Source organism: Camelina sativa, chromosome 16 (assembly GCF_000633955.1).
Source record: "Camelina sativa cultivar DH55 chromosome 16, Cs, whole genome shotgun sequence".
NCBI classification, from domain to species: Eukaryota; Viridiplantae; Streptophyta; class Magnoliopsida; order Brassicales; family Brassicaceae; genus Camelina; species Camelina sativa.
Window position 1 is genome coordinate 12,660,121 of NC_025700.1, and position 24,702 is coordinate 12,684,822.

Genomic DNA, 24,702 nt, shown 5'->3' on the forward strand with positions numbered 1-24,702 from the left:
TTGGCAAGAAAATATGGATTTCAACTTTTAGCAAAAATTACGGATTTGTGTTTTTTAGCGGGAAAATTGCGGGTTTGGGATTTTGGCGAAAAAATTATGATGATGTTGATGATATTAGGTTGATAACATAGAAATCGATGGGCTAGTGGTTAACTCATAAGCCTATTATAACCAAATTCATTTGACTCATTAACTCATTTAATCATCAACTCATTTCACCCATCAAGTCATTAGGGTTAAAATTTTCAACTTTATTTTTGATTTGAGTTGAATTGAGTTGAACCATTAGTCATCACCCATTTTGATACCCATAATGCTATAACTCAATAATGTCACAATACACCTTACTGCTTTTATGAGATCATGTCTTTTATAGAAATTTTACTTGCCGACAAACGAGCAGACAAGGCCGGCCCCATACTATAATTGGCCTAAAGCATTTCCTAAACGTATAGAAAAAAAGAAAAAAAAACACTCATAAAATAGCAAAATAAGATTCGAACCTGAGATGTTAGACATATGATATGTCACATATCTTACGCCTTTTATTTTTAGTTTTAAAGAATTTTTTCTGTTTATTACGGTAGAATTTTTTTTTTCTTCTAATAAACATTAGCAGAACCAAATCATCAATTACTCCAGCTTCCTCTTATTATTATTTTCTCCTATATGTGATGATCTTGATCTAATTCATTCAGTTTTATGAACGACTGCATGCACACAAGACACAACTAACAAGACTTGCACCACGTTTTTTTTTTCCACATAAGATACTTTATTACTTTCAAGAAAAATGTCAATACAGAGGGAATTTGTAGCCATGGCGGCGGATTTACATTGCTTGAATAGAAAATATTATCTACACAACCATACTTTGCCAAATTATGAGAAGCACCATTACATTCGCGTCTTGTATATTGGAAAGAGATAGAAGTAAACTTTGAAGACCAGTAATGAATATCATGAAGTTGGCTTGTTAGTGACCTATTCTGCCGAACACCATTGATAATGTTGATAATTGGTGTATCCTCGAATCACCTTCAAAAATGACATTGGTGTCTCCTCGAATCCATGATTGTTGTAAACCGATAAGTAAAGCTTTTGTCTCTGCTTCAAGTGAACCTTCCACATAACATAACCAAAGTTAGATGAGCCCCAAAAGAGAGATGTCCCATTGTGGTCGCGAATGATCCAACCACCTATATATTGCTCGAAACAAAGTCTTATTAAAAGCAGCATCAAAGTTACATTTTATTGAGGGTTCTGTAGGAGGTGTCCATCGATATGTTTGTTGTGTTGATTTGCAGGGTATCGTAGGATTTAACTTCACATTGATCAATTCCTTTCTTTCAGGTTGAGCCTGTAAAACAGTCTTAGTAGAGCTTTCTCTGTAATTGTTGAATATTGTATTGTTTCTAGCTTTCCAAATTCTCCAGAGTAGCCATAGAGGTTGTAGAGCATCCTGTTTGGCAATGTCTTGTCGAGAAGAAAAGTGAATGAGTGTCGAGATATTATCCTCAGCCTGATCAGATAGTTGGCTCCAATTTAAAGTTGAAGTGTTTGAAAGACGCTAGACTGATCGGGCAAAAGGACAAGTAAATTGAGTGTGGTTTATGGTCTCATCTTCTTGTGATAGATTCTTGATAAGTCGTACTCGTGAATCAAAGCTATATTCAATTAGAAGGAATCTGAGAATAAGAGAGTTTCTGAATTACAAAGAGATAACGGAAGAATATGAATGTAGTTCAATCTGAAAAAGTACTGATCAACATTGATCAATAACCGAGCACATCACTCGGTACCTCAGCACATCGCAGAAGGATTTACAAATTCAGATTCAACATGAGAAATAAGAAAAAGACTCTCCACTCTACATAAACTCTTCTTCCTTGTAAAACGGCAAACCCTCTGGATCAACAAGAGTCTTCAATATCGTTTGCCTCGTCCTGACGTGGCATAACGGATCTTTCCTTATCCACATTCGAACTCGCTGAAGTCTTCTTTCGATAATAGGCTTGATGAACCGTATCATCTTGTCTGCATCTTGAGCATACATGATCAACTGTCATACCTCTAGTTCTAAGCCTTGTCATTGTAGGCAAAGCTAAAGAAATCGAACGCCATATGAAGTGTTTGAATTTAGGCATGATATTCAACTTCCAGAGTTTATTCTTGAGATCTATTGAACCATGTGGGATGATCTGTTGAGGATTTATATTAAAAGGGTCATGAGTAAGGAACCAATAGCCTGAGCGCACTGTATAATCACCAGAAAAAAGTGTAATTCCAAATGAGTTTATCCGCTCTCTCCTCCTTGGATATAAATGTTCTTAACAATCTCTTGATCCTCTTTAGTAATGGTATTAGTCAGTTTTTGCCGATCCCATGAACGATGAGAACCTTGATGGATAATCATATCTTGTAATAGGAAAGGCTCTTGTGTTGTCCTGATAGAGATTGGGCATGGTGAATGAGGGTTGACAATATTCTCAACTCCTGTTCGAATCGATTTTCCATTCCCAACTATAAATCAAGAGCCTTTTTTTAAGAAGAGTTACACCTGTTAAGAGAGACGACCAACCACACAACTGAGTTCTTCTCGGTTTTGCGTCTAGTAATGATTCAGAACTTTGTAGGTAATCTAGAATATTTTGGGATCAGAACTTTGTAGGTAAAACTCATTTTCTGATTCTATATATCCCTCTGTCACACTTCAATTTTAGGCCACAAAGATTTCACAAAATAAATAACAAAACTATAGGGCGCCCAAAAATAATATTTTGCGTATAGGGACAAAAATAATATTTTGTTTGTGAACTTTAATTTGTCGGACGATGTTCTTAAAACAATCATAATAATTTTTTTTTTTAATATATATTCCTAAAGACAATAGTACTATTTTGTAACTTCCTGTGAACAAAAAACCTAAACGACTTTTTTTTTTCTTCTGATGATTCTATTGTATAATGAGGTCGACAAAAGATATTACTTAGGAAATATAACTAAATTGTGAAAATTTGAAAGAAAATATCATTGACAAAATGACAGTAAGTAGAAAGAAAGTATTAGAGTATATAGAGAAAAATATAAAGAAAGATGTCTCTTGGATGTGTCCAAAAATGATCAAGAAAGAATAGAAGAAAGGGACAAAAATTGGACCTTTGTATGCTGCTGACTCAATAATATCACAATACAACCTTACTGCATTTACGAGATCATGTCTTTTATAGAAAATTGACTTGCCGACAAACGAGCAGGCAGGGCCGGCCCTATACTATAAGTGGTTTAAAGCATTTGCAAAACGTTTAGAAAAAAAAGAAAAAACACTCCTGGAGTACCAAAAGATTCGAGCCTAAGATGTTAGACATATCCTTTGGTCCTACGACTTTTATTTTTAGTTTAATAATTTTTCTGTTTGTTACAGAAGAATTTTTTTACCAAATCACCAATTTCTTTAGCTTCCTCTTATTATTCTTTTCTCCTATATGTGATGATCACGCATGCATTAAAAGATAGTTACGATACAGCCACAAACAGGGTCACGCATGCATTATATATCCACAAATTGCAGGGACAAGACTCCAGACAATAAATAGTAATGTAAAATAAAATGAAATTTTTGTTTACAACCTTGTATATATCTTCGCTTCAAGTAATAAAAATAGTTATGTCTTTAACAAGAAATAGATAATTTGTCATTTTTCAGACATAATGAATTTCAAGGATATTCAGAATACCGTTTTCTAAGTTGAAATATGAAATAATTGGATAGACTGGATCCTGTAACTTTCCACTTCCAGAAAATATAAATCAATAGTTTCATATATTATTTTGAATATTATACAATCTTAACATGTAAATTTAGGTTTCATAAACGTCTTCATTTTTAATGTTTTCTGATGATTCAATTGTATAATTAGGTCGACATAAGATATTACTTAGGAAACATAACTAAATTATGGAAATTGAAAGAAAATATCTCTTGGATGCGTCCAAAAATGAAAATCAAGAAAGAATAGAAGAAAGGGAAAAAAATTGGACTTTTGCATGCTGACTTAATAATATCACAATACAACCTTACTGCTTTGATGAGATCATGTCTTTTATAGAAAATTTACTTGCCGACAAACGAGCAAGCAGACGACTCTTTTCTTCAAGCAAACGATTCTATGTGTTCCTAATTATGCTTTTACCTGTAACGTGTTTATTCATTTATGCTTTTCTCCTATGTCTTGTCCCTTATGCTTTTTATGCAGCACCATCTACTATCTTCTTATTTTCCATTTATCTATGTTTCCTTATTTTTTTGTTGGTCTTTTTATTAATCTCGTTTGACTTTTAAGGATAAATTGATTTAAACATTGCTTACACTTCTAGAGTTCACACTATTAAGAAGAGTATAAATACTATTAGGAGGTGTATTGAACTTGATATTTTAGGAGATTTGTTGAGATTTTAATATTTTAAAATTTTGAGAGATTTGAGTATAATTTTAGAAGATTTAGTTACTGAACTAGATTAAGACCCGCGGTATACTGCGGGACAAATTATTTATAGCTAAAATATTTAAATTATAATTTGTATTTATAAGTTTAAACCATAAAATACTGAAGTATAATTTATTTTTCACATAATATTTATTAATCAATTTAATTAGATATGTCTATTCTCGGATACCGATAATGTTAACAAAATAATGAAATGATGTTTTACTCGTATAACACCAAATTAATGATATTTTAAATTTATATAAATATCAACAAAACCCGTTCCGTTATATAACTCCGTCCCGAGATATTTTAACTCGCACTATATAATCTTAATTTTTATTATTTATTGTTTTGTATTGTCAATATTAGATTGAGTTGATATGTTATTTATTAAGGTTGTAACCATTTATATTTTATAAAATTGACGTTTCTTATAAAGTTTAAATATTTATAATACTTAGAACTCTTAAAACGGTTGAGTATTTCTCATATTTGCAGTTTCGTAAAAGTTTAAATATATTATTGATATTTTAAATGTCTTCAAACTTTTTTTAAAAGTTGAAATATTTATAATATTTAGACTCTATAAAGTTTCAATATTTATAATATTTGAATATTATTTATAAAAATATTATTAATATTTTTAACATTTTATGAAGTTTAACTTTCTAAAAAATATAAATATTTATAATATTTATACTTTTTATAAAATATAAATATTTATAATATTTAACTTTTAAAAGTTTTAAATGTTTATAATATTTAACTTTTAAAAAATCTTTAAAATAAAGAAACTGAATAAACCAAATAAAAGTGTTTTAAGTTTGAATGCCAAATAAGTCAAGCTTTCTACTCATTTGTATTATGAATCATTTTGGTCTCTTTTATAGTATGACTCTGAAATATTGCCCAATTTTTCAACGCGATGTGGGATATTATACCCGTATTTTTTATTTATCTATTGAGTAATATATATCCGGTTTTAAAAATTTGTATTACATCATATGCAAGAAAAAATCACAAATTTTATTAACTAAATATATTATCGAATAATTGAAAATAATCTAAATATAAATTCAAATAAAATGAAAGAGAATCATATATTTATGTTTGAATGAAGTACAAAGATTTCCTTATTTTTTTAAATCTTACTTGTAATTAAGTTTGAAATTTTTGGTAACTAACATTAAAGACAATGCATTAAATGTAAGAACTTTCCAAAAAGTATTTTTGAACAAAAAACTGCTGCAAAAATACTAGTATAGATTTGAGATTTGAGTATAATATCACTCTTGTTTAAGTTGTCGTCACTTTCTACAAGCTCCTCCAACTGATCCTTCTATAATTATGATGAAAAGCTCATATGTCCATGATTATGTCGATTGGCTCATATGTCCATGATGAAAAGCTCATCATAATTGGAGGAACAAATCGATGCCATCAACAATCAAGTTTTAAAACATATGGAGGATATACAAGATAAGGGAATGAAGATTATCAACATGGGTTAACCATCGAGAACCGCTTAGAGTGGAAGGTAGAAGTCCTATACAACAATTCCGGCGAATGCAGTAACTGGAGTGATGATCAATCATATCAAACTAATGAAACTGAAGAGGAATATGGAGCCTCACATGATTATCCAACCGATGCTAACAAGTCCAAGGAGTAGACTAGAGAAGAATATTACCAAACCGATGAAGGAGATGCATACTTTGAATAAGAATCTTTGGAGAGCCCTATGAATATTTGCCAATACGGAATGATAAGTCTTATGATATATCATCTACTAAATAAGATGAAGAAGAAGTGTTCAAAGACTTATACTGTTTCATGACATTTCGGATCCCTTATGAAGAAGTTACCGAAAACAACAATTTTCGACATTTTCAAGAACAAGAAGAAGATTTCTACCAAGGTAACCCTAGAACCCGACCATCTCCAGCACCATATGATATTTATGAAGATTGGTAACCTGTCCCAAGTCATTGTCCAAGTTTTTTTCAAAGATCTTACCTTAGGAGAGCTGAAAATAATTTAAACCATTCATACCAATACCGAGATCCTTTCCGATTTCCCCACTAAGTTTTTGAAGATAACTTTCATGTGTCTACAGAAAAAAAGCTGAAGAAGAAAGGATGGTGAACCTAATATATCAGTTGGCAGATTTTCAAGAGGAGACTATGAACATGCTGCATGAGAAGCTTGACAAAGCCAATTCTGTTCTATCGGGAAAAATGGACGACATTGCTGTGAAAGTTAGAAGCATAGAAGAGCAAATATCTAAAGATGCTGAAGCCATGGAGAGAAGTTTCAATAAGCTTGAAGAAGAACAAGAGAGACATCTGAAGAGTGTCCAAGATAATGCTATCAACAGTAGAGACTTGGCGAATGAAGTTTCTGACTTAACAAAGGACCATGAGTCCAAACACTACAAGAAAACACGGTTTTTCCGACTACAATCGGCGACTAAATGCGTAGTCGTTAAATTTAGTGACTATTTTATGAGTATTTAGCGACTATTTTGCGACAAATCATATATAGTCGTGTATTAGTCGCTAGTTTGCGACAAAAATATTGATTCGCTAAATTAGTCGCTAAATGGCGACTAAAAAGCGACGAAGTAAGGAAGTTGTGAATGTTGTCGCAAAATAGTCGCTGATTTAGCGACTAATTGTGTAGCCGCTCGTGTTGGCGTAAATTTGGCGACTATTTTGCGACTTATGCGGCGGGTCGCAAAATTTTGTCGCACATTTGTCGCTAATTTAGCGACTGATTGTGTAGTTGCTGTTTTGTCGTAAATTTGGTGACTATTTTGCGATAAAAGTTTGCGACCCGCAGCATATGTCGCAAAATAGTCGCTAAAGTTGGTTTAAAACACATTTTTAGCAATTCGGAGTAGGTGTACCTGTATTTGGTGACTACGTGATATTGTCACTTTTTAGTCGCTAAATATACCTATATAAACTGAGCTCACCAAACGTTTTTCTCACTCACAGAAACACACAAAGCAACACCAAAAAAAAAAACGAGATCATAGAGATTTATAATAATGTCAGGAAATTACAATTATAGTAATTTCCGGGAGTGGATGTACAAGAGGATCGATGAGGTGACGGGAAATTTTACAGAAGAGTTCAGAGCCGGGATGGAGCAGTTCATGCAATTTGCAAATAGCCAGCCTTTTGCACAAGAAAATGGGGGTAAGTTTTTTTGCCCTTGTAGTAGGTGCAAAAACGAGAAGCGTTTTCTAGGGACTAGAATTTGGAATCATCTTTTTAGTTATGGGTTTATGCCAGATTATTATGTTTGGTATAAGCATGGGGAAGAAATAAATATGGATATAGGAACGAGTACTGTTGATCCGACATTTATTAGTGGGAGTGAGGAAGTGGGTAATGTAGTAGAAGATAGATATGTGGATATGGTGAATGATGCATTTCCTTCTAATGTGGGTTTTGATGATAACTATCAATGGGATGGGGATTATAAGAGTGTAGAAGAACCAGTACTTAACCATTCAAAAAAATTCTATGACTTGTTAGAAGGTGCAAAAAATCCAATATATGATGGTTGTCGTGAAGGTCACTCACAATTATCTTTAGCTGCTAGAGTTATGCAAAATAAGGCAGATTATAATATGAGTGAAAAGTTAGTGGATTCAGTATGTGAAATGTTGAGTGATTATTTACCAGAAGGAAACCAGGCTACGGGTTCTCATTACGAGACAAAGAAATTGATGCGCAATTTAGGACTCCCATATCATACAATTGATGTTTGTATAAACAATTGTATGTTATTCTGGAAAGATGACAAAAAGGAAGAAAAATGTTTGTTTTGTGATGCACCAAGATGGAAGCCTAAGAATGACCGACGCAGAACCAAAGTACCATATAGTCGTATGTGGTACTTACCTATTGGTGATAGACTGAAGAGAATGTATCAGAGTCACAAGACTGCAGCAACAATGCGATGGCATGCTGAGCACCAAGCAAAGGTGGGAGAAATGAGTCATCCATCTGATGGAGCGGAGTGGAAGTATTTTCAAGAACAAAATCCTCAATTTGCTGAAGAACCCCGTAACGTGTATCTGGGATTGTGTACTGATGGTTTCAATCCATTTGGGATGTCTCGTCCCCATTCATTATGGCCAGTGATATTGACGCCATATAATCTACCCCCTGGTATGTGCATGGATACTGAGTACTTGTTTCTTACAATTCTAAATTCTGATCCAAACCATCCGCGAGCTAGTCTTGATGTCTTTCTCCAACCTCTTATTGATGAGTTAAAAGAGTTGTGGTCTACTGGAGTTGATGCATACAATGTGTCCTTGGGCCAAAATTTCAACCTAAAAGCAGTACTGATGTGGACGATAAGCGACCTTCCTGCGTATGACGTCGGTGGAAATGGTCATGAAAGGAAGATGCATGGATATGGAAAGCACCATAACTGGCACAAGCAAAGCATTTTATGGTCGCTACCATATTGGAAGGACCTTAATCTCCGACATAATATTGATGTGATGCATACAGAGAAGAATTTTTGGACAACATAATGTACACTCTTATGCGTGCGAAAGGTAAATCAAAAGATTCCGTCATGTCAAGATTGGATATAGCAAAGTTCTGTTCTCGGCCACAATTACATCTTGATAGTAGGGGTAAAGCACCTTTCCCGCCCTATACATTGACAGATGAAGCAAGAAAAAGCTTATTGGAATGTGTGAAATACTCGGTTAAATTCTCAGATGGCTATTCGGCAGACTTAGCTAGTTGTGTTGATATGGAAAATGGAAAGTTTTCAGGCATGAAGAGCCATGACTGCCGTGTTTTCATGGAGCGATTACTTCCATTTATCTTTGCAGAACTCCTTGACCGGAATGTCCACCTTGCGTTATCAGGTATATTAATTAATTATTAAAAAAAATGTAACACGAAACAAGTCTATATATATATATATATAAAGTGAGTAAAGGTTTCTCCGTAATTAATGTGATGAAGTTTGAATAAATATAATATTGCAGGGGTTGGAGCATTTTTTCGGGATTTATGCTCAAGAACTTTGCAAACAAGTCGACTTCAAATTCTAAAACAGAACATTGTTGTAATTCTTTGCAATTTGGAAAAGATATTTCCACCATCCTTTTTTGATGTGATGGAGCACCTGCCTATACATCTTCCCTACGAAGCTGAACTGGGAGACCCTGTCCAATATAGGTGGATGTATCCTTTTGAAAGGTTTTTCAAAAAATTGAAAGGAAAAGCAAAGAACAAAAGATATGCGGCAGGATCAATTGTTGAATCATATATCAATGACGAGATTGCTTATTTCTCTGAGCACTACTTTGCTGCGAACATAAAAACAAAATCAAGGTGAGCAATTCACAGTAACTATTTTTAAAGTGATATTTAATTTAATAGTCATAATAATTATTTTTTTAATTTTATGGTCAGATTAACAAGATTTGATGAAGGTGAAGCGTTTGAATATCATGTCCCTGGAGTACCCTCTATATTTACTCAAGTTGGCCGTCCCAGTGGAGAAATGAATGAAATATGGCTTTCAGGTGATGACTATCGTTGCGCACACGCATATGTTTTACGGAATTGTGACTATTTTCAACCAATTGAGAGGTATATAATTAGTTACATGTCACAAATTAGTTACATTTTAAGATATCTAATTCCACTATATTTTCTCATATACATTTGTGGTGATCTGGTCTTTCTATATTTAGTATGTTCGAGGATTATATTTCGGCAAAATATCTAGGACTTAGCGAGAAAGAACTCTCCTTGAAAAGAGCTGATGAATATCATTCATGGGTTAAACAATATGTATGTTAAATAATTTTTCGTGATATACCTTTTTTACTTATTGTTATTATTTAAAATAACGGGACTTATATGCAGGTTACTTATTGGATCGCCTCCAATCCATTTCCTACTTGGGTTCAAGAAATTGTCCATGGACCTTTGAACAAGGCTAAAACATGTCCAATTGATTTTACAAGCGGTTATATGTTTCATACAAAGAATCACGGTGCTGGACGAAAGACATGTAACTATGGGGTCTCTGTTTAAGGTGAAAATTATGTGAATGCATCTGATGCTGCAGATTTCTACGAGACATTAGCTGATATCATAGAACTTGAGTATGAGGGGATGCTTGGGTTGAAGATCACACTATTTAAGTGCAAGTGGTATGACTCTGTTATTGGTAGAGGCACTCGCAGAAGTAATGGTGGCGTTGTAGACGTTCTTTCATCCAGAAAGAACAATAAATATGAACCATTTATTCTAGGTATGTATATTAATTTCCACATTAATTATATATTGTCACTATCACCTTTATATATAATATGTGTAACCTTTACACATTGATAGCAAAACAGCATCTCAAGCCCACCAAGTTTGTTATATTCCGTACCCATACATAAAGAAACCGAAGCATTTGTGGCTCAATGTTCTAAAAGTAAATCCGAGGGGAAATATTTCTGGAGAACCAGCTCTTTTGCAAACAGAAACTGATGATGCTGTATTGATCACTACAATTGAAGATGTCATAGTAGACAATTTGGAAAGGGGAGACCAAATAAATCTCAATTATGATGTTGCAGACGCGGAACCTGAAGATGAATTTATGTGTAATTTACCGTCTTCGGATGATGAAGAAGAAGACGACGAATAACCCTGATATGTAAAATAAATTATGTATAAGATATGTAAAATAATTTACTGTTTAATAAACATTTGGAAGACCTTGTTAATTTCTTTAAGATTATTGTTTTATACAATAAGTATAACTTTTTTTTTATGTCATAAAAAAAAAATTTTAACAATTTGACTTTGGGGTTACTCGAAACCAGGTATGATGATATTAATCAGGGTACATTAACCATCTGAACCAATTCCTTTTTTGTGAATATAAACAAAACGTATTGCTTATATTATGTAACACTCCTCTTATATTTTGGGCAAAAGAAATTTGGGCCCAACAACATTTCGATCTGATCCATCAAAATCGATCTGAGACAAACCTATTCCTAAACCTAAACCTAAAACATTCGATCTCTCCTTCTTCCTCACTTTCTCATCTCCTTCTTTCATTAACCCTAAATCAATCCATCAATTCGATCCATCTCCTTCTTCTTCAATCTACCTTCTTCGATACATCATCCTTCTTCCTCAATCTAACCCTAACCCTAAACCTTCTTCGATCCATCTCCTTCTTCCTCAATCGATTTATCTTCTATGTCATCGAATCCTGCTGTTAAGAAAACAAAAAAGAGAAAGGTTGCACCCAACCTTTCTCAGAGAGCCGGATCCTCTAACCAACCCCCACCTATCGTTAGAAGACCCAAACCTCTTCCACCTCAGTACAATTTCACGCCAATGGCTCGAATTCCTTCCCCGTTCACGCCCCAAGAGCAACAACATTTCCGGAACTTCCCACCGCCACAGACGCTTTTCCAGAACTCAGCCAATCAAGTTCCTGATCCGCCCATTTCGACACCTGAGGTTCAGAACAATACTGCTCACATGCCGAAGGATCATCTGCTATCTCCAACGCAGCACTCTCATGGTCATAGTCAACAACCGCCTTCTCAAGGTAACAACTACGAGCTTCAACTCCAGGATGAGACGATGCAATCTCTAACTGTCCTGCTTACGATGCCTGGCCGTGAGAAGTTTACGACTGTTCTCTCTCCCATACCGTTGGAGAAGACGACTTGGTAATATTTCTAGCTTTGGTTTGATGTAGAATTCGATTTAATTGCTTTGGTTTGGTGCAAGCAATTGGTTTGTCATACTTAGGATGTCTTTGGTTCTCATAGTTTGCGGATTGAATTCTTTTGTTGCTTTAAATTGGTTTGTTTGATTGAAAGTTTCAATCTCGTTGCTTTCAATCTGTTTGTAAATCTCCTCGCTTTCAATCTGTTTGTCAATCTCGTCGCTTTCAATTGGTTTGTCATTCTTATTGCTTTCAATTCGTTATAGTAGTGTATGTGAAACAATTGATGCAATATAATCTCTTTAGCATATATTGATTGATTATTTTTTTTTTTTGTTTGCTTTATAACTGATCTGACTAACTAGCATTGTTTACATGTGTGGAGGTTTGATCGGGACAAAAAAGGTCAACTTGTTCGGAAGATTACCAAGATTATTACAAACAAATTCGATGGTCCATATTATACTTGGACTTGTGTGCCTCCCGATCGAAAAGAAAGATACTTCATGGAATTTGCGGTAAGAATAGTACAATGTAACATGTTTTCTACTTGTGTTTATTGCTTGTTTTCACTAACTTCACTAACATAATTCCTTCTCTCTTTTGTTATGTAGAAAACTCACACCTGGGATCCATTGATAACAGGAACCGTTCAAGAACATTTCAACACCATCTGTAACCGTCGGATGAAGGGCATGGTTAGCGATGCAAGGACGTCTCGAATTAAACCTTCATGGATTGAAGGTACTCTCTGGCAAGAGATGGTTGATAATTGGGATACTGAAGAACAACAACAAAGGAGTTCAACCTATTCCAAATGTCGTTTGTCTGACCGTAATGGTCTAGGTCCTCACATCCACTTATCAGGACCCAAGTCATATAGAGAAATCCAAGATGATCTGGTTAAGTCATTTCTAATTTGTTAGTTACATTTATATCCTTTCTATCTTTAAACACTTTCATAACCATTCTTTATTTTGTAACATTGTAGGAAGAAGAGTTGGGAAGAGAGGTCAGTATGGGTGAAGGTTTTTTCAAAACACATACAAAGCCGGATGGTTCTTATGTGGATGACAAGGCAGAAAAAATTCATCAAGCTTATCAGCAGAAGTTGCAGGAGAAGATGGCTGAGCTTGATGCAGATTCAAGCCTTTCAGATGGTACTTCACACCGTTGAGAGCTCACCACCGATGAATGTACTGCCATCTTCCTTGAGGTAAAGTACCATTTCTATTCGATCATGAATTTGTTTTGCTCTTTATTTACAGTTTTTCTTTTTGGTAAAAACAGTGCACTGAGAAGGATTCACGAGGAACTCCTTATGGTCTTGGAAGCCTCAAAGCTAATCTTGGCAAGGGCAAGCAACAATCACAAACTGAAGCCTTTCTTACATTGCAAGAGCAACTCAAGGAAGCCCAACGACAAATTGAAATTCAGGCGACTCTCAATGCTGAAGCTGCTGCTCGAGAAAAAGAGACTGCTCTCCTTGTGGCTGAGCAAAAGAATGAGATCAAAGAGTTGTCGTTGATGGCAAAGTTTATGCGCGACACTAATCCAGCCTACTTGGAGTTTATAGCCTCTCAATCAGCTGAGGAGGACAATCAACATTCACCAACAACATGATCAACTCCAATATGGTTCCTATATTCTCTTAACTCATTAACCAAGTTCTTTTGTTCAGTTTGTATGTTTTATAAACTCTTTCTCTCTTTGGTTTTGGTTTGATTTCTGTTTTGGACTAATGTATTTTCTGGTTTCAATAAAATTATGGTTATTTATATAATGTGTTTTCATTAGATTTTGGACTTGTATATTATGTTTGTTCTCCATTTCATTAATTTCAGGATTAAAATCAGGATTAATATCACGATTACAAAAAAATAATAACCAGTTAATTTTATTATTTTCTAAAACAAAGTTGTCGTTATGTAGTCGTCATTTAGACGGAACATTGTCGCTAGGTTGTCGTTAAATAGTCGTTAAATATGACGACTATTTAACGACAACCTAGTATTGCAATTTTATTCATGTAACAAAGTCGTAACTTCGTCGTAAATTAGTCGTCATATTTAACGACTATTACACGACAACTACTAATATAGTCGTACACTAGTCGTCAAATTGTCACTAAATTTAGTTACTACATAACGACTACGTGACCACAATTTACCGACAACAGTGTATAGTCGTTAAATACCGACTAATTAACGACCAACTGTATTAGCGACAAAATATTAGCTACAACAGTGTATAGTCGCAAAATAGTCGCAAATTTTCAATCAACGACTATTTAGTGACTATTCCTACAGTGGCCGATCGCCTGTTTTCTTGTAGTGAAATATGGAGTTTTGTTCAACAAGAATTTAAACACAAGGAGGCGTTTAGAGAAGCTTGAGAACCGAGCCTATGAAGGTGAGAGGAAGATGTTTTGGTCTCGAGTTTCAGCAAAAACGATTTGGAGAAGTAATTTCTGAAGTGTTTGTATTCACAAAGGAGAGCCACAAGCTACCTAAGGAGATTGAATTGGAAATAAAGGAGAAAAACCAAGATCTTGTTGCTAAGATTGAGGACGTCACCTCACTTGTTTCTTGTAACATCCGCGTACCAATTAACCAGTTTTTGGGATGGGTGTCGATCGACACCAAGGGGGTGTCGGTCGACACCAACATTTTTTCTGGTTCGACCAATTCGATTTAATTATCAATTTTGGTCGGTTCAGTTTACGGAAAACCATTGAACCGTGATACTTAAGTAATAGAACGACCTAGGTCGCGTGTTTGGTTGTGTTTTGCCGTTTGACAGAGAAAAAAAAAAGAGAGAAACTGTGTTCTTGAGTTTTTGGGAAGATTGGCGAGATTTCTTGGCGATTCTTGGGAGATCTGAGGCTATGAAGGTGCTAGAATCTTGCTAGGAGGGTTGGATTTGTGGCTATTGGACTGTATCTTCCTGCAAAGAGGTGAGTGCATGACTATGGCTGATCTAAGCATGAGATTCCTTTATTCTTGCATGTTTGTTGTTGTTTTGTGTGTTTTTCTTGATGGGAATGGTTGCTTTTGGTTCCTACGAAGGTATATGGCTTTGCGTTTGAGTGTTGGGCGATTTGGTGGAGTTTGGGAGCCAGATTCGACTCTCGGCTTCGAGCGGATTTCGGTTGCAGAGGTAGTGTCGATCGACACCAGTGAAGGAGCATCGATCGACACTGTGGGATAGTGTTGGTCGACACTAAGAGCCAGTGTCGGTCGACACTTGGCTGGTGTTTGTCGACACCTCCCTTCCAGCGAGATGATATTGGTTTCCTTCGTTTGTATGCTTTGTTTGTTGATTTGGAACATTGGTATCTCAGTTTCTTGTGTGTATAGCCCAATAGATGGGAGGATTGCCTCATTGAGTGTTTATAAAATACACATGCATCTGAATTTGTGTTTGTGGTGCAGGTAAAGGCAAAGTGTGATCGTGGAATCAAGACAATGAAGAGGAGGATGTTCTAGGGACTTGATTTTTTGCTGTCTGGCTTTGCTAGGTTGCTAGAGTTGGGTAAATAGAACATTGCTAGGTTGCTGGTTCTATATTTCATGTTGTTTGGTCATTGGATAACTGCTATGTTTTATTATTGGATATTGGTTAATGGATATTGTTGGTTTCTTGGAATTGAATGTTTCTTGCTGTTCGGTTTGAATGTGGTTAAGAGGCTAGTGGGTATGAGACCACTAGTTTAGAGTATTTATTATTATTATTATTATTACTTATTAAAAAAACCGGTCGGGTTGTTTCATTTCTAAACAAGAAAAAGAAAATTCGAAAAAGGAAAATTTTCTCTTACAAAAACACAAGGTAACCCTATTCCTCCTTTAAAGGATCACGATTTGGGAGAGGCCCTAGAAGCCATAGAAGAACTTGAAGAAGATTTTGTGGGAAACAAGCTACAAATTTCCTTGGAAACCGACAACTTTAATGATAACTCACTCAAACACTCTCTCTCGAGAAGAAGTTCCGATCCTTGCCAAGAATTGCTATGCTATAGAAACACTATATGCTCCACCACCACGAGACCTACAAGGTCGAGGAAAGGGAGAAGCGGAGCTGCCAACCGCAAACGTTATTGCCAAAACAAGAGAAAAAGATGACCTTAAGGAGCCACCTGATGACATCAATGGAGAACAAACCAAGAGAGTTTGTCTAAGGACAACTGAATCTCCACACTTTGCTTGAAAAGCGAGTTAACGTCGAGTCAACGACGTTAAACAAGCGCGCTTCTTGGGAGGCAACCCATGTCTAGTAATTTTTTCTTTTTAGCTTTTATTTTCATTTATTTTTTATATTTTTGCAATTTAGTTTCAGGTTTTAATAAAAAAAAAAACACAAAAAAATAGAAAAAAGAAAAGCCAAAAAAGAGAAGAAGAAGAAGGTCCATGGATTGACTACACTATGACTAGTGGCAAGCACCACCTACTGACCGGCCATGTTCAACATGACCAAAGCACGCCGAGAGAACCCACCAGCCATACCAATCATAGCCAATACCATGTACCATGTACCATGTACCATGTACCGAATACTACATATCACGTACCATGTACTATGTACCGCGTACCATGCCCCCCGTACCAGCTGCTAATGTCTGCGACCGTTCATCCGTGAACCGCGAGACAACTCCGAACAACCACCATCCTACCACCAACCATCACCATTCTATCACTTAGGTATTTTTTTTCTTATTTTTATTTTATAATTATTATTGATGGTTTTAGGTTTTTGTTTCAAGGAGGATGCATTTTAGAGATATATCAAATACAAATCGAATGAACTTAGCCTAGTTCATACTCGATGTCAAGCAACCAGAGGATGTATAAACGGTTAGTCACCACATTTTCATTCCACAGCCGACTTCTAGAAAATTTTTGGTCAACCATAAAATGTCTAAGAGTCGACAAACACATTCAATCAAGGTGACATTGTTCTTAAAACCTACACTTTTCCTTATGATTTTAAATCCTCAACCCTTTCTTTTCTTCCCACTGAGGACGGTGTGAATTAAGTTTGGGGGGAAGGACGTTCCATCCTATACTAATGCTATTTTCTATTTTGTTGACTTGAGACCTTTTTCCACTTTTTACATCAATAATTTTGACACTTTCAATAGTTTTACATGATTTCAAGGCTTTAATGTCTATTATCAAGTATTTTAGGTTTCGATAAAGTTTTACAGGTTTTATAGCAAAAAGGACCAAAAGAGAAGGAACACATGTTTGAGGACAGATTCAGAGCTTTACAGTATGGGCCACATTTTAAAAAATTCCAAAACACATGGTGTTTATTGAAAGCTGAAAGAGTCATATTTCTGCTCAAAGTAGAATCTGTTCAGCCATCCGGAAGATATTCCCGATTTACCGAGACGTGTTATAAACCGACGTAAAGAGAACTATATAGCCGATGAGCTTTTATTGAAGGCCTGACCAGCAACCATCACAACAGCCCAGTCCAAGCCTACACCACGATCCCAAACCCTCATCCGCTGCCCATTGTCCTGCACTCAAGAAGAAAATACGCTTTTACCTTTACAAACCCTAATTCAATTTCAAAACCCTATAAATACTCTTCAAGATCTTGGGTTCAAGTGTGCACCATCAAGCTTTTGGAGCAGCCCTAGCCACGACCAGAGAAGCAGCCGCAACCACTCGTCCCTCTCAAAGTCTTTGAAGATCCACCATCTCTCTTTCTACTCTTTCTGATCTCTTTCATACTTTCATTGCTTTTTGGGAATCAAGTTACTTTTGCATCAAGAGAGAGTAGTTTTCTTTGTTGGATTTTATGGGGTGATTCAAGGGGAATCCATGGTTTGCTTCAATTATGTTGTTAGATCTTATTTTCGGTTCTATATTAGAGTTCTTTTGGGACATCTTTATCTTAATGCATCTGCTTAGATTGATCATGAAGTAGTGATCTAGAGAACGGGCGCGTTAACCGTGTTATCCTACTTCTCCGAACTAGTGTTATCCGAAACCTCACATTGTAACCTGCATAAGTTAAGTTGCGGAGTTTGGTGAATGTATTGAACTTGTTTTACTAGCTGGTTGACATGTGTCATTGCCTGCTTAAGTTGAGTAACAGAGTATGAAGAATTTAGACTTTCATTCCATGACAATACCTAGAAAAAATTAGTATTTAATTATTAGATCTTGACACTTAATAATTCTTAGAACCCTGAAGACCCTAAGATGACTCCCAAACACCCAACTCCTTAGTCTTATAGTTTTAAACAGCCTTTATTTACGCTTTCTTTTCTTTACAATAGATATTCGGAAAACCAAAAACCTGAACTCTTATTTAGTCTTAGCCATAGTTCTCTATCTTATAATTCAATTTGTGTTAGCTATTACTCTCTGTGGAATTGATCATAAAATACTACATTGATTAACTGTGTACTTTCAGTCGTCGTGTGTTCTTTACACGTAAAAGATTTTGAGTGACAAATCACTTACATCACTTGTTCTTCAAAGGTACTTGGTTCAGACGCCGATAATTTGTACACAACCAGAAACTTCTGTCTTTTTCTTAACAAATAACACGACGCTCCCCATGGTGAAGTATTACGATGAATGAATACCTTGCCCAACAAGTCCTCCAACTGCTTCTTCAGCTCTGCCATGGTAACCCCTACAACGACTGAAAAAATCCTCAAACTACCGAACTACAAGGAGTTCACCTACTGCGACCTGACCTACAGACTCTGGCATAGAAATGGTAGCAAAGTATGCCTCCCAACCCTTTCTGATCATCTTCCCTGCCTGAATAGCTGAGATAACAAGACTCCCTGAGGTCGGTCTTACTACCTCATACACCAAACTCCTCGCTCTGGGTTTCTCAAATACAACTCTACCTCAATGAAAATCCAGATGTACTCTATACCGGTGCAACCAATCCATGCCCAAAATCACATCATACAGCTCCACTGGACTGATAATCAGATCTACCGGCATCGAAACTCCAGCAACCTGAATATCTACATCTGTCGCCCGTCCATGGACGTGGATCATCCTGCCTCCAGCAACCTTAATGGTCCTAAAACGCTCTCTGGGATCTCCATGAATGTTGCCCCTCACGACACACTCTAGGGTAACCAAGCAATGAGAAGCTCTGGAGTCAAAAAAACACATGGGACAGAAGTCCTCCCACCAATAAGGTCCCTATAGAAGCCTTATGCAATAAGAACCCTAGCATTCATCAGATACACCCATAATATTGAAATATGACAAAAACCTTATAACCAAGTTTAGAAATAATACTCGTGATCGCGTTAACGCTGGTTCATCCCGTCTCCACTATCGTGTACACACGCGGCGCCGCTGGTAATGGCAACTTAGTATGCCCCACCTGCTGCACTCCTAGCTGCATCGCCACCACCGTCATCGAATGCAGCTTAGGACACTTTGATGTGAGATGTACTGCCTCCCTACAGGGGTAACACACTCGAGTCGTCGGCGGTGTTGGTTAGTTTCCCCTCTGTAGACAACTCGCTACCCTATGCTCCAAGCTCCCACACCCGAAGCATCTTGCAATGCTTGACCCCGACCTCTGCATAGCATTCAACTTCCGCTTTTTTCCTTGCATACGCTTCCCGCCCTTGCTATGGAACAGAATGCAGCTGAGTACGCCTTGGATGCACTGGGGCTGACCACCAACACCTTTGATCTCAAGTCATCCTCTAACCAAGCTATAGTCTCCGCCAGCTATCCTTTCTTAGCTTAACTCCTCACCCTGCACGGAGTCCTCAGGTCATTGCGGAGAGCCAACAGGAATCGCCCACCTGAGCTGATTCCCTTCCATTGACCGACATACATACACCACAACCGACTGAATTCTACGTCCAGCTCCCGCACAGTACGGTTCCCCTAGGTGAAACCCAAGAACCGCACCTACATGAGGTTAAACACCTCTTGCGGGAAGTACTTGGCATTGAAGTCTCCCACCAAATCCATCAAAATCATCTCCCGCTGCACTCTCCGGGCCAGCACCGACCTCCACAACACATGTGCATCTCCCGACAGGTAGTGCACTGCTAAGTACACCTAAAGTGGTCAGGACACCAAAGAGACTGGAAGATGTCCTCCATCCGCTCCCTCCAGGGAAGTATCCCACACCAACATGTCGTAGCTGTACCGGCATCTAAACATACTAAGTATCAACCACCTCGGCCCACGGCTGCATGCCTGCTTTTAACCCAGAAACAAGCTGTACAACTGGACCCTGCCCACCAACTGCTTCATGGTCTCATGATGAGGGTATCGGGTACCAACGAAGCTCATCTTCCGGAAGAATTTGAAGAGTCTTGCCGGATTCTCCACCTCCTTTTGCTTCAGCCTCCGCGAGGCTTGTTGTGTTCTCTCTCTCTTCTCCTCTTCTCTCTCTCGGTTCTCCTCCTCTTCTTGTTGATCCTCTTCCTCAGTTGCTCTCTCAGCTACCTTCTCAGCCTTCTCTGAAGCCGGTCTCTTCCCTCTCGCAACCGCAGCTCTGCTCCTTGATTGAGAGGTTTGGATCTCCCCTTGCTCTTCTCCACCAGCATCAGAATCGACCTCCATGGGGTCGGTAAGGGTTCTTTCGGACGTAGACAGGTCCCGACAAGGGGTCAGCGAACAGCACTCGCCATTGGACTCGGTGAGCGAACTCGGTGGTCTACTCGATCGGTTGCTTGAGCACCGGATCGGGTGACGGATCGGGTTGAGCATCAGGTTGGGGAAGCAAAACGTCCAGCCTGCAGTTGGGAATGCAGAACGTTTCCTGTCCCTTGGGACTCTCAAGGTTCATCGGTATCAACTCCGGTTGTAGCAGCGGCGGAGGTTGATCTTCTCCCCTTTCTTTGGTAGGTTTTCGCGTTTGACTCCATGTTTGAATCCTTGAGAAGAAAAATTTAAGCCTCGAGGTTAATAGGGTTAGTTCCCAAAGAAATTGAATGAGACTTGAGATCGAGAGAGAGTAGAAACTAAGGAAACTTAAAGCTTTAGGGTTGAGAGAAGACTTATCGGTGATAATGAGGGAGAAGGGTTTCGAAACCCTTAAATAAGCTAGGGTTGGTGGTTGTGCTTCGCTGAGAGTTGGCTTGCTTGTGGAATTCGTACTCCACTCGCCACCCGAGCAGGGACACGATCAGGCGCGTCGAGTACGGTGTCGGGTTGACCCTCGAGTTCCTCAATTTCCCTTTATAACTTTTCTGTTTTTTTTTTTTAAAAACATTTGCAAAAAGAGAAAAAGAAATAAAACAAATAAACTAGAATTAAAAGATACCTTTGGGACTTCCTCCCAAGTAAGCTTGTTTAAAGTCACTAAGCTTAACTATTCATGCTCCTTAAGCATGGGTTCTTTTAGGGAGAGGTTCTGGAATCCTCTCCACTATAGCAGGCTGGTTCAACTGATTCTCCAGGTTTTGTCTAGGTTCCAAAGCAAATGCGGTGTTGACTTCCTCAAAGTGTTTGACTTTTCTCTGCTTTGTCTTAGTGGAAAAAGCTTGACCATCAATGGTTGGCCTCTAAATCCCCTTCTTCACATCAAACTCCATCTTGAAGTGCTCACCATGCTCAATTCTGATCTTTCCTTGCTTCACCTCAAAAAGAGCGCCTACTGTTGCCAAGAATGGCCTTCCTAGAATTAGTGGATCGTCTGGTTCCTTGTTCATATCAAGTATCATGAAATCAGTAGGAACTTCCACCCTTCCAATCCTGAGTGGTAAGTCTTTTGGGATCCCAATAGGATGTCTGACTGTTCTATCAGCTAGAACTAAATATAGACTACTTGGTTTAAAACTGGTGAATCCCATCTTTTTGGCAACTGACAGTGGCATAATGCTAACTGAAGCTCCAAGGTCGCACAAGCAATTCTTGAAAATTCGGAGTCCTATCGAGCATGGAAAAGTAAAGGAGCCATGATCCTCTAATTTTTCCTCGATTCGCAGCTCAGGTGGTTGAGGCTGACCTCTCGTTTCAACATCTACTCGATGAATCATCCGATCACCCTCATCAGGTAGGTCATCAGGTTCTGTTTCGGGTGGTTCTTTGATTTGTGATCCCCCAACCAGTGCTCGATCATCAACTCGATCAGTCTCCTCGGGTGAAAGCTCGGGTTCATACTCAGATATGTAGTACTTGGCCTCATTTATCATTCAGTGATCCCTATCCTCCCCATCTTGAACATCACTGTCCTCAGTGAGGTAATCCTCATAGTCATCATCAAGGAAGATGGCTTGGACAGTGGCGTAATCCTTAGGGTTTTGAACTGCTTTTCCTGGGAGTTGGTTGATATTTGGAGTCGGTTGGTTGTTGTGGTGGCCTTCTAGGTATCTAATCTTAGTATTGAGCGATTCGTACTTTGCGTTCAAATCATTGTATCCTGAGTCGATCTTGTTGCTCATCTCTGCGAACCGTTTTGCGATGTCCATAGATGCTGAAGCCTGATTCTGAATCAGTTGCTGAAGTAGGCCGCGTAACTCAACTTCTTGTGATTGGTTTTGCGGACCTTGAGGTTGTTGGAATCCAGGTGGTTGGTTATAGTTTCCAGAGTACTGTTGTTTAGGTACATAGCCTTGATTGTACTGGACGAAAGGCTTCTGTTGTACCTGGTTCCCTTGAACCGCAGATGGGTAAGTTTGGTCCTGAGGATTGGCAACATTTGGGTTCCGATAAGACAGATTCGGATTGGGCTTGTAGTTGTTGTACCCTCTGTTGTAACCTCCCTGATTGTTGATGTAGTGAACCTCCTCTATCTGTACAGTCTCACCATCTTGTTGTAAAAACTGCTCTTCCTCTGATATTGCGTGAACATGCTGCTTCTGGTTGAGGAGCTTGTCGAGCTTGTCATTGAGGGATTTAATGTCCCTCTTGTACTTGGCATCTTCCTCTCCCGTAGATCGCACAGAGTGATCATATCCCTCATTGTAATTGCCATCAGATTGAGCCAAGTTCTCCATTAGGTCCCAACCTTCATCAACATCCTTGTTGAGGAAGTTACCATTGCTTGCGGTGTCCAGCAACATCTGTATCTTGGGGACCACTCCTCTTTAAATTTTACTCAGCAATGAAGGATTGCTGAAACCGTGATGAGGACATCTGGTAGTGTATCCCTTGAAATGTTCCCAAGCTTCACTGAGTGTTTCATTGTTCTTCTGAACAAAGCTGGAAGTATCATTTCGCAGCCTTGCGGTTCTGGAGTTGGAGAAGAATTTGGCCAGGAATGCCTTCTTGCACGCTTCCTAAGTGGTGATGGATTCCTTGGGCAGTGATTTCTCCCAGATGTGTGCTTTGTCTCCCAAAGAGAATGGGAAAAGCCTGATTTTGAATCCGTCCTCACTAACTCCATTTATCTTTGTGAGGCTACATAGCCTATCAAATTCATCCAGATGATCCAATGGGTCCTCCATTGGCAATCCATGAAACTTATTACTCTGTATCATCTGGATGAGACTACTCTTGATCTCAAAATTGTTGTTCTGGACAGCAGGTGGCACAATGTCATTCCTTTGAGTGTGAGTAGATGGAGCATCTCCTGCTCCTATGTTGGTCCTTGCTTGAGGAGCTGGTGGACCGTTTTGATTGTTCATTCTCTCCTCAATGATTGCTGGTTGCGGTTGAACTTGTTGTTGTCTGAGTAGCCTTGGTCTGTCAATGTTATCAATGAAAGGAATCAGGTTCTGGCTACCTTTGGATAGTGTTTGCATGCACAAGAAAGTAACTGAGTGTGTACACGAGGGTCTACTCGATCCAGGCGATCGAGTGACGGGTCGGGTGGGTGCTCGGGTTGTACCTGAGATTGAAAACAAACAAGAACGAAAGCAAACAAGTCAGACTCTGAACCAATATTAACAAAAGAACTTGATCTAGCAAGTGCTGAAATCCTAAACATAGCAAAATAAAATCAACCAAATGGAAACGGCGCCAAATTAATAGTAGGTTTTTCACCCAGGATATCAATTCCCTATGCAGTTGTAGTACAAAGGGTTATCAATCAAAATGGTTGTTTATGCTAGCAGGAAGGATGCAATCAGAACAATGCAAGTCAAGCCAAGCAATTATGGGTTTTATCTAACAATCCTAAAATAATAAAAGAAAAGAGTATAAATAAAGAACCACACGACCTAAGCACTCGATGCAAGCATTCGAGTACAGAATTGGGTGGGGGTGATCGGGTAAGCAAATGAAATATGAACAACTCGAGGGGTTACTCGATGCAGGGTATCGTGTACCTGATCGGGTAAGAGATCGAGTGATGAATGAAAATGCAAGCAATTAAAATACGAAAGCTTCTAAGGATGGGGTAATCGAATCCTAAGTGTTCCTAACCAGTACAAATGTCTTACATGCTTCAAGCAAATATTTCCTAGACAATGAATCTCTAAAATCTTGTTAAAACACTCTCGTGATAGAAACAATCAACCTTGATCACTCCCCTACCCAACTCTCGTTGGAGAAACATGACCAAGCAAGCATTAAGA

At 37.9% G+C, this 24,702-nt stretch overlaps 1 protein-coding gene across 1 annotated transcript; it reads left to right on the forward strand.

The window, feature by feature from the left end:
* LOC109129495 lies at positions 11,888-13,872 on the forward strand. Its single transcript, XM_019237758.1, has 7 exons — positions 11,888-12,228; positions 12,382-12,459; positions 12,613-12,745; positions 12,842-13,129; positions 13,219-13,285; positions 13,406-13,443; positions 13,518-13,872. Exons 1-7 carry the CDS (start codon positions 11,888-11,890, stop codon positions 13,848-13,850), a joined length of 1,278 nt encoding a protein of 425 aa, XP_019093303.1. The 3' UTR covers positions 13,851-13,872.